The sequence below is a fragment of the Tachyglossus aculeatus genome, chromosome 8 (assembly GCF_015852505.1).
Source record: "Tachyglossus aculeatus isolate mTacAcu1 chromosome 8, mTacAcu1.pri, whole genome shotgun sequence".
Taxonomy (NCBI): domain Eukaryota; kingdom Metazoa; phylum Chordata; class Mammalia; order Monotremata; family Tachyglossidae; genus Tachyglossus; species Tachyglossus aculeatus.
Window position 1 is genome coordinate 4,685,799 of NC_052073.1, and position 14,583 is coordinate 4,700,381.

The 14,583-nt window shown below is 44.0% G+C and overlaps 1 protein-coding gene across 3 annotated transcripts in view; it reads left to right on the forward strand.

The window, feature by feature from the left end:
- The window catches only part of ZNF280D (zinc finger protein 280D), a 66,230-nt gene extending 62,287 nt beyond the window's left edge, over nt 1-3,943 (forward strand). For all 3 annotated transcript variants that reach the window (XM_038750125.1, XM_038750124.1, XM_038750126.1), the window contains one exon: nt 1,666-3,943. In XM_038750125.1, the coding sequence (XP_038606053.1) occupies nt 1,666-2,281 (616 nt within the window). In that variant the 3' untranslated portion in view covers nt 2,282-3,943. The remainder of the gene's footprint in view (nt 1-1,665) is intronic.
- Nucleotides 3,944-14,583: the final 10,640 nt, after the last annotated feature.

Sequence of the window (14,583 nt, forward strand, 5' to 3'; positions counted from 1 at the left end):
GTCAGGAGGCACTTCTCAACCCCCCTGTTTTTTCATATACACACACCTCAGTGATGGTGTAGCCCAACTCTTTCACATCCATCTTCCTGTTTTAAAAATAACGGCATTTATTAAGCTCTTAGTAGGTGCTAAGCCCTGGGGTTGAAACAATAATTTTTTTGTGTGTGTGACCCAAAAGAGTTACAAGCATGTCAGACAGATGAGGGTTTTACTTTTTCAGGCGATTTTGGGAACGAGAAATCAGATCTTTCCCAGAAAGTACAAACCACAGAGAAAGAAGGTACCTAGCCAATGGCGGGTTGATTGTTGCTATCCTTGTGCCTGAGTGGAAATCATGTTTATCTCATTACGTGATTTACAAGGCAAGAGGAAAGGAGATCGAGGAAATAGAGGCTAGTGATTTAGCTTTCTGCTTTTGGACACATTAACTGATTGTTTCCAAAAGGTAACTGCGGTTACTCTCAGTGGTGAGTAAACTGGAACACTTAGCCCATTTTTTGCTGTTGTAGTGTGACAGGAGGGTCTAAGGCAATTATCTTCACCCTGCAATTGCAGAGTCACATTTCAAGCAGAGCTGTCAAAACCGTAACCACAGGAGAGTTTTTCTGATTGCTGTACTCACTGATAGGGCAGAAGAATCGCGGATGCTCTGTTTATTTGTTCCAGAAGCCAAGAGGGGTGGGTGGGCAGAGGTGAGAAGTGTGCCTCTTCCTTCCCGACTCCTACCAGGACTGAAGACACTTCACCACGTAACTGTGTTTTATGATGGCTTTTATGGGTTTACTAGAACATCAGTAGCTTAAGCCTTAAAATGATTCGGTCACATTGCCCACCTGTCAGCAGAATACTGGACTATTTCATTCATTCAGTTCTTTTTACTGAGCGCGAACTGTGTGCAGAGCTCTGTACTGAGTGCTTGGGAGAGTACAATACAACAATAAACATTCTCTACCCACCATGAGCTTACATTCTAGGGTTGGGGAGACAGATATCAATACAAATAAATGAAATTACAGATATGTACATAATCCTTTCTGGGAGTTTCTGCCCTCTTCTCCCCCCCAGCACACAGACACACACACACACACACACACACACTCTCTCTCCTCTCCCCACCCCCCAACTGGTTCCAGTATTACCTTTTTAATTTTTACAGTATTTCTGTTTTCTGAAGCTCTTTCACCTCACCTATTTCATTTTAAGCTCACAACATCCCAGTGATGAGGTAGGTATGATTCTCATTTAACAGATGAAGAAACTGAGGCTTAGAGAGGTTAAGCTACTCACCCCAAAGTCCCACAGTAGGCCTGTCACAGAACCGGAACTAGATAAGAATCGAGGCCCCCTGATTTTCTGATAGACCACACTGCCTAGTTGAGCATAAGGCCTTGCATACCATTGATGATCTCTGGTCAGAAATAAGATGAGAAATGAATCTTATTAAGTGCAGGGCTCTGCACACAGTAAGCTCTCAATAAATGTGATTGAATTAATCTCACACCTGCATTTACATATATTTTTTTTTAAATAAATGAGCACCCTATTTTTACATGCACATGTCTCTTGACCTTTCTTCATGAACACAGTAACCTGTTGAAGATGATGGTTGTCTTGTTTTACCAAGTGAAAAGGTTAAAAAAAGAATAATGTGACCTTGTTTTTCAGCAAAGCAGAAAGTGGGTCTTCAGGGGAGGCAGAAAGCAAAAGCATTGGACAACCGGTGCAAGTCTCACTGGAAGTGAAGAATGAAGAAAGAAGAGCAGCTTCAGCTATGAAAGGGAGCTCCGCTCAAGAAAGCCAGGACAAGGGCAGTAAGCTCTGCCTCTGCTTTGATTTGCATCCCAGTGATGATGGAGCGGTAAAGAAAGCACCAAGGAACTGCACGTGTGGTGAAAGTGAATTGCAGACATACCAAAGCACGGAGGCTCCAAACCCCAACGACCAGACGAAAGATTCCAGTTTTGGAGACGCGCGGCCTTCTGGGAGGAACACTAAGGAGTTAAAACTGACAGTGAGTGACGTGAGCTTTGAGCAATTTCTCAGAAAAGGAGACGAGCCAGATTCGCTGAGTTCTGACATCAGTGAGCAAGGCAGCATTCTTTTGGAGCCTTTGACTCCCTCTGAGGTGCTGGAACATGAAGCCACTGAGATTCTCCAGAAGGGCGCCCTGGCAAAGAAAGCCGGCCTCGCTGCCGAACAAACTGATGACATTCCAAGAGGAAGCAGTCCCGGCACCACAAAGACAGCTGGAAAGCAGACAGAGGAGAAGGAAGCAAGTTGAAACTCCGTCCGTTTCTTTCCTCAGTTAAGTGAGAGCCACCACCATTTCAGACCCACTCCTGTTGGGTCAGCCCGACAGTACTTTTGCAGAGCACTGGAACGGAAAGGCGGGAGAAGAGTTGGGCGTCTACTACGTTCGTACGAACTAGGTTATTGAAGTAATTCATTTGACAGACGGTAACACAGTGGGGCAACATCTGTAGTCCAGATGGAGGGATGATGGCGTGTTTGGTTGAAGGCTCGATTTTGAAATGGCGGAGTTCTGTTCCAACTGTCACTGTTTCCGGGAGAAGGAATTGTGGAAATTGTCATTGTTCTCCATGATGGGAACGGTTTGAAGCCGCACGTAATTCCTGGTCCTCGTTTGGGTCGTCAGTTTTCCTTCCCAACCCCCCGTTTTTAAGGATTTAAGGGAGGGAAAGAGAGCGTCGGTTTGGAATCGTGATGGCTGAAGTCAGAGAAGGTTTTACTCAAAAGTGTAACGCTGAGGTGGATGGTAGGCCCAGGGATATATTGAACAAGTGGCGGTTTGGAAACATGTTAACTTGTTTAGGATTCAAAGCCACATTCCTGTCTGTCAGAAGCATGTAAGTGAATAATATAAATCCCCGCACCTCTGTCCAGGTGGTAGCCTGCCAGGCCGTAAGCTTACCTTAATTAAACTTTCAGTGAAAGTGAAATCCTTACGATATGTATATACATATATGTGTATATATATACATATATATATTTTATGGTTTTTGTTGATGTGCAAGCTGGGCAGATACCTGGCATTCTGGTTGTATAAAAGTAGGGTTTCAACGCTCGAAAGAACGTAGCCGTTAGGCCTTGTTTTAACGATCTTTGTTAGCGGTAGACCCGTAAAAGTGGTCTGTAAGTCAAGCCAAAGGACAGTTTAATTTAGGAACTGTAAAGCAGTGAGCAAGAAACATGTTCTGGCGTGTATTTCTGCCAATTGGAAACTACTCGTAACTATTAAAGACTTAAGGGCATCTAAATCAGCATGGCAGGGCCTTTTTTCCCTAGGAAGAGAAGTTCTGTTTACAGGCGAGATGAAAAACACACAGTGCACACTCAGTAAGTGTTAACAGTGCGGGCAGGAGGGCACACCCCTAGGCTAGGAAAAGATCAGTGGAGAGGGGCGGCTTTTAAAGAGCCACCTTGCCCGTCACCACGTAACAGCTGTTCAGAAACCCCCAACTTTGGTGTCTGTAGCCAGCTTTCCTGCGGAGTCGGATTTTTTTTTTCCCCTCCCCTCATTCTCCTCTTCCCACCCCGGCCCCGGCTCACAGGCAGGCTCAGACCCTAAGGTTGTCTGGCTCCGAATCTCTTCTTTTTCTCCCTTTTTGTAGATCGCAAACATGACAGAGGTGAATAAATCAAATTCAGACAGTGCCTAATTTACCAACAGGAAGAGGCTGTTGAAATGAATTTGGGGTCAGCGAGCCTAGGCCTTGAGCAACTAGAATAGGATTGCCTAATATGATTAACAGTCGTTTTGCTATGAAATTCTAACAGACTTCATTGAAAATGCTGCAGTTTTATTCCCTTGAAATGTGCTTTGGATTTCAACCTTTAGTTTTTGATGAATGTTAAATGTTTTGAACAGGTATTGAAATCCTGCTGTAAATAATAGTTTTTAAGTAAATATTTGCAACAAAAAGCTGTCTTGGGTAACTTTATTTTTCAGATCATTGCCTGGATGTGAACAAGCAGATTTGTTTTGGAGCTTTCGGTAATGGAGCGGTTTGGGTTTAAGAAATTTGATCTCATCTCTTCACTGAGTGGCTGTGTTTCCATCTGTATTCCTTCATGTTGGATGATGGAAGATTTATTTTAAATGAGCATCCAATGTGTTGGATAGACTTGTTAGTGTTTATCTCTTCACTGAGGGAGAATTTTCGACTCCTTAGCCCAAGTCATGAAACAGTGCGCTTGCCTTATAAGTTCTTATCTCACTTTGAGATAACTTTAAAATTGTAGCGTTCTGCTGTCAGCCCAGCCGTACTCGGGAGTTAAATAAGCAAATACTGATGTAATACGGATGATTTTTAATCCCAGCCTTGCAAGATGGGTTGAGAAAATTTATCGGTCCACAAGATTTCCTACCAGCCTGCAAAATTTTTACTAGCTTCAAGTCACAGAATAGAAACCCAGACGACATCACCAAGCCCCAACGCACCTCTCCCGTCCCCATTCTGCCCAAAGGAGATTCCACCCCCAAGAATTGGGGGAAACTCACACGACCTCGCTTCACCAAACTTGCGTTGGGAAACCCCATCTCTTGACGTTGCAGGTGGTCAGTGAGGATCTTCACTTCCCCCTCCCTCAGGAAGAAGGAATTCCCAATCCGGCCTATCTGCAGCTCTGCGCCCGCCCTCATCACTCGAGAGTTAAGGCCTAGTTACAGAGCAGCTTTTCCGGACCCTTTCTCCCTCCCCCCGGACTCGAGAGCATCTCCTAGTTATCAATCTCTCACTGTCACCTAGGGGTGTTGGAGCGGTGATTTGATGACCTGAAATGGCAACATCAGTGCGAGGGAGGGATTTTCCATCAGCCGCGTTTTATTTTCGGTTCCGTCTAATGTCTTCCGAGCACCCAGCCGTTGGGTTCGTATTCATTTGAGGCTATTTAGGTTTATGTTGCTTGGGAAACCTGTCATCTTTACGATTTGCTTAAACATTAGACATGATTAACATCTGTCCGGTTTATTTCCCTAGGTCACCTCCGCTAAAAGAGGACACGCCAGTTGCGCTGGGGAGAAATTGCAGTTTTGTGCTTGGGTGTGTACCTGCTAAGAGCATCATGTCTATTTTCCTTGCTAGATTGCTGCTCCCCGTGAAAACTAAGGGCTGTTACAGGGAGAGCTCATATTTGCTAAGGGAATAAGACATTAATGTAGTTCATTTCCAGAGGGTAGAAGTAAACTTTATGTCCCTGCAAGCACTCAGGGCACTTCAGAAATTTGAGGCCTTCCTGACAAAATGCAGAGGTATGGGTGTCTGGTCATTGTTAGCCAGCAATTTAAAGCAGCATACATAAAGATAAATCCCACCCTAGTTTCTCCAATGGAAATCTAATTACGGTAGGGATCGCAATCAGGGAAATTATTCGTACATGTGAAGTAAAGTTTGCTTAGGGGATGATGCCTGAATATATGTTCAAAAGAAACAAAATACTTGTGGTTAGTGAAAATACCTGTAGGTAGTGAATGTGTGGTGTGTTTGTCCATCTTATTTGAAAATGACTGCACAATGTGTAGCAATGTGAGACCAACAGATTCATATTCACGCGAAACACTGTTCCTTGTTGAGCTGTTGGATTGCTTGCTCTCAGCAGCTAAAGCAGTTTTGGCTTTTACCTCTTGGTCTCATGATCCTCTAGAAGGTTCAGCTCAAAGATCTCTGAAGTCCAACTTTTGTATGTCCTAGCGTGAATTTTTTCCAACTTTGGTGGTTTTAACTCCAGTTTGAGTGGAACTAAGTAAATGAATGTGTGTGCTTTTGAATCTGCTGTTATTGTAGAAACCCTCTTTCAAATAGACTTTATCTTTTACCAGAAACTGTCCCAGGCTGGCATGGATAAGCGGCATCCACAGATGCACCAAAATCCACACTTTAGTGACTTTTTTTCAGCTTTTTTTTTTTTAAAATGGTATTTGTTAAGCACCATGTGCCAGGTGCTCTTACTTAGCATTGAGGTAGGGACAAGCTAATCGGTGGCAGGACGGGTGGAGGAGAGAGGCTCACAGCCTTAATCCCAGTTTTACAGGTGAGGTTGCTGAGGCCCAGAGAAGTGAATTGACATGCCCAAGGTCACACAGCAGACAACTGGTGAAGCTGGGATTAGAATCCAGGTCCTTCTCACTCCCAGGCCCATGCTCTCTGCACAAGGCCACACTGCTAATTATGAGTAAAACAAATTTTAGTTTCCCCCTCTCCTCCTTTCCGGGCCAACGCTCTAATGGAGGTGCCAGTAAACAGCAAAAATCTAAAATGCAGGACACAGAAGGGAAGAAGCAGAGGCGAAACGGGAACTTGAATAACCTGAAGCTAAATGATCAACCCAATTTTAAAAATTGTTCCTAATTGCTTCAGGCCTCAAATACAAAGAACCAAGTCTCTATCTAGCAGAAATGACCCAACATTGTTTTTTTTTTAAATTAATAGGCCCATCTAACTCATTCCCATGGATGGGCTGTTTCTCTGCTAACCATTTATATGCAGCTGCACTTCAAAAAAGGCTCCAAATTGCTAATCAATTATTTGTAAAATTATTAGCGGCCCAATACACTATTATCAGTAGAACAAAAGGAATGAAATTGAAAAATAAAACTATCTCTAATGTCTGGCAGACACAGTGTTAGTGGATGGGAATGGTGATCCAAGATTAGAGGAAAGACGAAGACAGGAAAAGGAGAAAGATGCAGTTAGAGGGCACCCAGTGTTAGGTAGACAACATGGAGACACACACACACACACACACACACACACACACACAGACCTTCCCCCCTGCCCCCCCACTATGGTGCAATGAGAGTCAGAAGGTCATGGGTTCTAATCTTGCCTCCGCCACTTGTCTGCTGTGTGACCTCAGGCAAATCACTTCACTTCTGTGCCTCCATTACTTCTATCTGTAAAATGGGGATTAAGACTGTGAGCCTCTGGTGGGACAGGCACTGTATCTAACCCGATTTGCTAGTATCTACTCCAGTGCTTAGTACAGTGCGCCCCATACAGTAAGCGCTCAACAAATACCACAGTTAATATTAAATTGCTTATTTGAGTGTTTCCTTGGCAAATCAATCAATCAATCATATTTATTGAGCACTTACTGTGTGCTGAGCACTGTACTGGGGGCTTGGATTAATATAGACATTGCGTAGTACTTGGACAATCAATCAATCAATCGTATTTATTGAGCGCTTACTGTGTGCAGAGCCCTGTACTAAGCGCTTGGGAAGTACAAGTTGGCAACATATAGAGACAGTCCCTACCCAACAGTGGGCTCACAGTCTAGAAGGGGGAGACAGAGAACAAAACCAAACATATTAACAAAATAAAATAAATAGAATAGATATGTACAAGTAAAATAGAGTAATAAATACGTACATACATATATACAGTCACCATCCACATGGAGTTTACTGTCCAGCCCAGGAACATCGAACAATTAAACAACCTTTTTCCTCCCTGCCCCCATCCTAATAAGAGCCCAGCCCTCTGTGTCCTGAAAAGCACACAGTTTTTCTCGCCGAGGGCCAGGGCTTGGATGCCTTGCTGGTGGGGTGGCGGCCTCGGAGAGCAGAGCGAAGGGGCCGAGATCTCAAGGACCAAACTGCCCAGGCCTGGAGGCAGGTGTCCTGGACCGTTCTCACGACTTCCATCAGTCAGTGGTATTTACTGAGCACTTCCCGTGTGTCTAACACTGCACTAAGCGCTTGTGAGAGTAAGTCAGAAGTAGCAGATGCATTCCCTGCCCACAATGAGCTGACAGTCTAGATGTCCTTCAGCCATGCTCCCCTCCTGTGAGGGGTGGGGCTTAATTTCTTCTCCATGGAGAAGAGCACCTCCAGTAGCAGTAGAGAACATAGCTAAGCACCCCCTCTCCTTCTTTGCCAGCAACCTGGCATACATCTCTCGGCTCTCGAGTGGAGATAATAATCATCATGGTGACATAGAAGTTAGCCAGGTTCCGCAATGGGCTCACACTCCTAATCCCCATTTTCCAGATGAGGTAACTGAGGCCCGGAGAGGTGAAATGACTCACCCAAGGTCACACAGCAGATGTGGCTGAGCTGGGGTTAGAACCCTTGACCTCCTGTGTCCCAGGCCCACACTTCCAGTGCTTAGAACAGTGCTTTGCACATAGTAAGTGCTTAATAAATGCCATCATAATTATTATTATCCAGTAAGCCATGCTGCTTCTCCACCTGTAGTCTGCAGATTGCAGCCGGGAGACCATGGAGTGTTCTCCACCCCCGCACCCCCATTCCCCTGGTCCTCGGGCCAGAACGGCAGTGGGCTACTGGCAGATGAAGGGGAGGGTCCTCCTCAGCTCTCGGCCCTCTCCCCCGTAGGCCATGAGTTTTTTTTGTTTTGTTTTTTAATATTAAGCGCTTACTACATGCCAAGCACTGTTCTAAGCACTGGGGTAGATACAAGGTAATCAGGTTGTCCCACGTGGGGCTCACAGTCTTCATCCCCATTTTACGGATAAGGTCACTGAGGCCCAGAGAAGTGAAGTGATTTGCCCAGATCACACAGCTGCTAAATGGCGGAGCAGGATTAGAACCCACAACCTCTGACTTCCAAGTCTGGGCTCTTTCCACTAAGCCATGCTGCTTGACAAGCGAAGGTGACTGTATAACCTTCGCTGAAGCACCCTGGCGTAGTGGATAGAGCAAGGGCCTGGGGGTCGGAAGGTCATGCATTCTAATGCCACTTGTCTGCTGTGTGACCTTGGGTAGGTAACTTGGCTTTTCTGGGCCTCAGTTACCTCATCTGTAAAATAGGTATTGAGACGGTGATCCCCATGTGGAGCAGGGTCTGTATCCAACTCGATTTGCTAGTATTTACCCCAGCGCTTAGTATAGTGCCTGGCACATACTAAGCACTTAACAAATGCCCCAATTATAATTGTTACTAATACCCACACACTTACGCTACTTTCTCCCCTGCCTATTCCTGGGGTCCCTGCCAGCAAGCTCCAGCTTACTTTCTTGAGCCTTGGTCTTTCCAACTCCATCTTTATGACCCTGTTTGCATCCGTCTCTGACCTTTCTCATGTTTCAGTCTCTTTCCATTTCTGTCTTTCTGATTCTGTCCCCCCATCCCTCATTTGTGTCTCTCCCCGTTTCCACCTTTATATTTCTCACTGTGCCTGTGTCCTGGTTCTTATCTGCTGCCCCGTACCTCTGTGTCTTTTATCTTTCTCTCATCAGTCTTCATCTCCACCTGACTTTCACCCTCTCCCTCTTTTCCCTCCCTCTCGCCCTTTCTCTGTAATTCAGTGTCCGGCATGAGGCTCTTCCCCAGGTATCCCTGAGCACACCCAAGTCAGACCAGAAAATGCCATCACCGCTATCGTGAGATAGATGTGAAGGATACGAAAAAACCCGAAGTGACAGTAGCAATTAAAAAACCCGAAGGTGTGGGATATGAAAAGATCGCCTCAGGGAGCTCCCTCGTCAGGAATGCCAGCTGATACAGCAAAAGAGATTTTTTTAAAAGTACATAAATAGGAAGAAAGCTCTTCAGTCCCTTTAGTCCAAGCCAGCAGACCTCTTATCTGTGTTTAAAGAGGCAAGTGGATTGCCAAGGGTAGTGAGGGTGACCAAAAGGAGGCCAAAATCGTCTGTCCTTTTCACTCCATAACCCAGCTGTACATCAGCCATTAAGCCTGGAAAAATGCTTAGCTCCAACCCTTCCTCCCCAATGTCTTTGGCTGTCTTAATCCCAGTATCACATGGGGCCATATTTAACTGGGCTTCCCCAATTAAGCTTCCATTTCCCCTGCTTCCTCTCCCTTTCTGCCTCACTCTTTAATAACAATAATAATAATTGCGGTATTTAAGCACTTACTATGTGCTAGGCATTATACAAGGCACTGGAGTAGATAGGTGATTGGATTGTTTACAGTCCCTGTCCCACCTGGGGCTGACAGTCTTAATCCCCATTTTACAGATGAGGTAACTGAGGGACAGAAGTGAAGCGACTCGTCCAAGGTCACACAGCAGACAAGTGGCGGAGCTGGAATTAGAACCCAGGTCCTTCCGACTCCCAAGCCTGTGTATTATCCACTCTGCCACACTGCTTCCGTGCACTGCACTTGTATTTGTACACTATATTACCCCCCACCTGCCTCAGCCCCAGATCACTTATGTAAATATCCATAATTTATTTTAATGTGTCTCCCTGTCTAGACTGTAAGCTCCTTGTGGGCAAAGACTGTGTCTACCAAATCCATTATATTGTACATTCCCCAAATGCTTAATACAGCGCTCTTCACACAGTAAGCACTTCAGATACAATTGATTGGCTGCTGAAAATAACTGTTCCTCTGCTGAGAGCCAAATACAACAAACTAATCCTTCAGCTTTGGAATTCTGAGTGATTTGCTCCTTAATTAGAGGAGCTTAATTAAGCATTCGTTCATTCAATTAAATTTATTAAGCGCTTACTGTGTGCAGAGCACTGTTCTAAGCGCTTGGAAACTATAATACAGCAGTAGAGATGTAATCCCTGCCCGCAGTGGGTTTTGCCCCCTCCCATGCTTTAGACTGGAAAATCAAATTTTTCAAATTCTAAAATGTCAACGAATCTGAAAGGGAATTCAAGGTTTTATTGGCCCAAAAGTAACTGTTACAAAAAAAATTTATTTCAGACCTCTGTCTCTGAATTTGGATTTTAGGTTCCAGCCAGGACCGGAGACTTTAGAGGAAAGTTAGTCCTTCCGGCTCAGAGCAAACCATGTCAGTGCGTAGGAAAAGCACAGGTTTAGTAGCGCCTTCGTGCTAAACCAGAGCAATTCTGACATCATCATGGAGAAGCAGCGTGGCTCAGTGGAAAAGAGCCCGGGCTTTGGAGTCAGAGGTCATGGGTTCAAATCCCGGCTCCGCCACTTGTCAGCTGTGTGACTTTGGCCAAGTCACTTCTCTGGGCCTCAGTTACCTCATCTGTAAAATGGGGATGAAGACTGTGAGCCCCACGTGGGACAACCTGACCACCTTGTAACCTCCCCAGCGCTTAGAACAGTGCTTTGCACATAGTAAGCGCTTAATAAATATTATTATTATTATCATCATCATCATCAAGAAGGCCCATGGAAAAGCCAAAAAAAGGAGGGCAGATTACGAAGATGGAACCCAAGCTAAAGGAATAGCATGATTGTGTAGGGTCAAGATGAGAAAAGCTAGAGTCAAATAGGGGATGGGCATTTAAAAAAAGCAACAGTGAGATCCAGCCTCGTAACTGAGGTTTCAGATTCTCTCATTTCGCTGTAGACAAGGAATAGGCCCAGCTCATGAAGAATAGTTTACAGCTGCCTAGGCTGAACACTGTTTTGAAGGGGTCTTAAACTAAAGTCGTATTAGTGTATTAAAGCAGCATGGCCTAATAGCCTGGGAGTCGGAAGGACCTGGGGTCTAATCCCAGTTCTGCCACTTGTTAAGTCACTTCACTAGGTTTCAGTTATCTGTACGGACTGTGTCCAACCTGATTATTTCAGTGCTTTGCACATAGTAAGTGCTTAATAAATGCCATCATCATCATTATTAATTGTATCTACCAACACTTAGAACAGTGTCAGACATATAGCAGGTGTTTAACAAGTGCCATTAAAAATAGTGCCTTTTCCAGGTTACATTCCAAATAAAATTGTACTTTTCTCCATCAACATCACCTTATTATTGAGTGCCTTCTGGCTGCTGACCACCTTACCTTTCGCTACAGATTTTTTTATATACAGGCAGTTACTAAAAACATTTTGAGTTAAGTTGCACGTACAATTTAAAATTTACCCCATTTCAGGTTCACAACGAATTTTACAACTTATCTCCATTATGTTGCTAGGTCTTGGAGCGTAGGCAGTGAGAAGAGGTGCCAGAGATCTCCAGGGAAATGGGGAAATAGGTTTCAAGGACAGACCGTTTAGCAAATTGGGGGAAAGTTTAATGAAGTTTGGAGCTGGGAACGGGAGAGGTGACCTGCTCACCAGGTAGGGCACAGGCCTGAGATTCACAGGTTGTGGATTCTAATCCCAGCTCCGCAACTTGTCTGCTGTGTGACCTTGGGTAAGTCATTTCACTTCTCTGCTTCAATTACCCCATCTGGAAAGTGGGTATTGAGCTGTGATCCCCACGTGGGACAGAGATTGTGTCCAACCTGATTTGCTTGTATCCACCCCAGCGCTTAGTACACTTCCTGGGACGTAGTGAGTGCTGAACAAATACTGCAATTATTACTATAGACATGTCCATTTAACTTCCAGTGGGGCAGAAGTTGCCCATCCTATCATAGATGTCTCTGCACAAAGTAAGCACTCAAATACTATTAGATTCATTCAATCGTATGTATTGAGCACTTATTCATTCAATTGTATTTGAGTGCTTACAGTGTGCAAACCACTACTCTAAGCGCTTGGGAAAGTACAGTGCAACAGTAAACACACATTCCTTGCCCACAACGAGCTTACATTCTAGAGGGGGAGACAGACATTAATATAAATAAACTACAGTTACATGATGGACCAATCTGATTCAAGATTAATGAACTATATTTCTCATCCTCTAATTGAGCACAAATTTCTGGCTTTTTTAAAAAAATAAGGTATCTACACTGTCCAGTGAGAAAATTGATCCTGCCTTACACTTCAACTTAAATAGCTTGCAGGAACCAATTGTCATAAACCTGAGGACTTCCTCAATGGAGACAAGACTTGTCCTGAACTCTTGCAATGTAAGGGGCAGATGCAGGATTCTCTTAATTGAAACCTCTTTCCAGGTGGTGAGACATGTCCCCAGTAAATGGGTGACAATTCTTTTTTTTTTTAATCTAAATCTGGATTACTGTTTGAGTATTTTTCTGTTTATGGTGGCAGACTCCATTCCCTCCCTTGTAACTTTTAACAGCTGTAGAACTCTTGAACTGACTTTTTAAAATATCGTGGCATAGTGAAAAGATCAAAAGAGCACGGGCCTGGGAGTTGAAGACTTGGGTTCTAATCATGTCTCTGCCACTCGCCTGCTGTGTGGCCTTGGACAAGTCACTTCCCTGTGCCTCAGTTTCCTCATCTGTAAAATGAGAATTCAGTAGTTGTTCTCCCTCGTATTTAGACTGTGAGTCCCATGTATGGGGCAGTGATTGTATCTGACCTGATTATCTTGTATCTACTCCGGCGCTTAGAACATTCTTGCTTATATCCATTTTGCCCCTCAGTTCAGGAATGTAACCATTCTTCAAGCCTTTAACTGCACTTGCCACATAGTAAGTGCATAACGAGTGCCACTGTTATTATTATCAACTTTTCTTACTTTGTCAGCATACCATAGAACTCATTTCAAGAGACCTTTGCTCTTCTTATGATCTTAATTACTCTCCTCCGTGTTCATTAAGCCTGGACTCATCAGAGACTTGAAGTCAGTATTTATGTTGTCCTTTTTTAATCAAATGGGAGAAGCAGTGAGGCACTCTGGCTGCATTTAGTCTGTACTTATTTCACGATCTGCAGGTCAACATTCCGGACTAAGAAAGATATTGTGCTTTGGTTCACTCTCTACTATTAGTAGTAGAGAGAAGTAGCATGTCTCAGTGGAATGAAGGCAAACCTGGGAATCAGAGGACCTGGGCTAAAATTTTGGTGTTACCACTTGTTTGCTGTGCGACCTTGGGCAGGTCACTTAACTTCTCTGTGCCTCAATTCATCTGTAAAATGAGGATGAAGAATGGTGAGCCCCACGGGGCCTTGGCTGTATCCAACCTGATGAGCTTATTTCTACCCCAGTGTTTTAGTGCAGTGCTTGGCACACAATATTTCTTCAACATACCGCCATTATTCGATACGAAGAGGACGAAAGTAGCGGTGAGTTGGATGTCGGAATGGCAACCAGAAGGTAAGTTCTAAAGTTCCACTTGAGGATGAAATAGCATTTTTGACACTGCTTTGATTAGCTTGTGAGGTTTTTTCCTAATAATGTGGTTTCAACCACATGAACTGAATTTTGCTGATGCTTGCCCTTCAGGGCTAGGATTCTGGCCTGAGTGGTTGTTTTTTGTTCGTTTGGGAATTTTTTTTTTTTTTTGCATTCTTGGGTTCACAGGACATTTGCTGATTTTTAATAATTGTATTTATTTTTGATTTTGCCCTTCCAAATTTCATCACCGGAGTCGGAAACCTTAACTTTAAAAATTTGTATTCATAGTTTTTTATTGACCCAAACTAGCGACATTGAGCTGCTAATGTTTCCTACACATGCCAGATGAAAGCAAAGGGTGGAAAACAGTTAGCTGTGAAATGTGTCATCCTCCAGGAGTTTCATCAAATTGTTTGTGCCTGCAAGCTACAATAAAGCTAATGCATCTACTCAAATAAAATAGTGCACTGTTTTTGTTGAGGTTTATTTACTATTCTAATGGTTATTTCAGAGAGGCCGGGCCTTTGAATGACAACCACATGGATAATTGCGGTGTAATGTGTTTGCTTTTCAATTTAGTCAGGTTTAATTCCATATCCACTAGCAGAACTGGTACTTATGTCGCATTCACCCAAGTTGTACCTTGCAGTTTAAAATGAAATAATTCTATT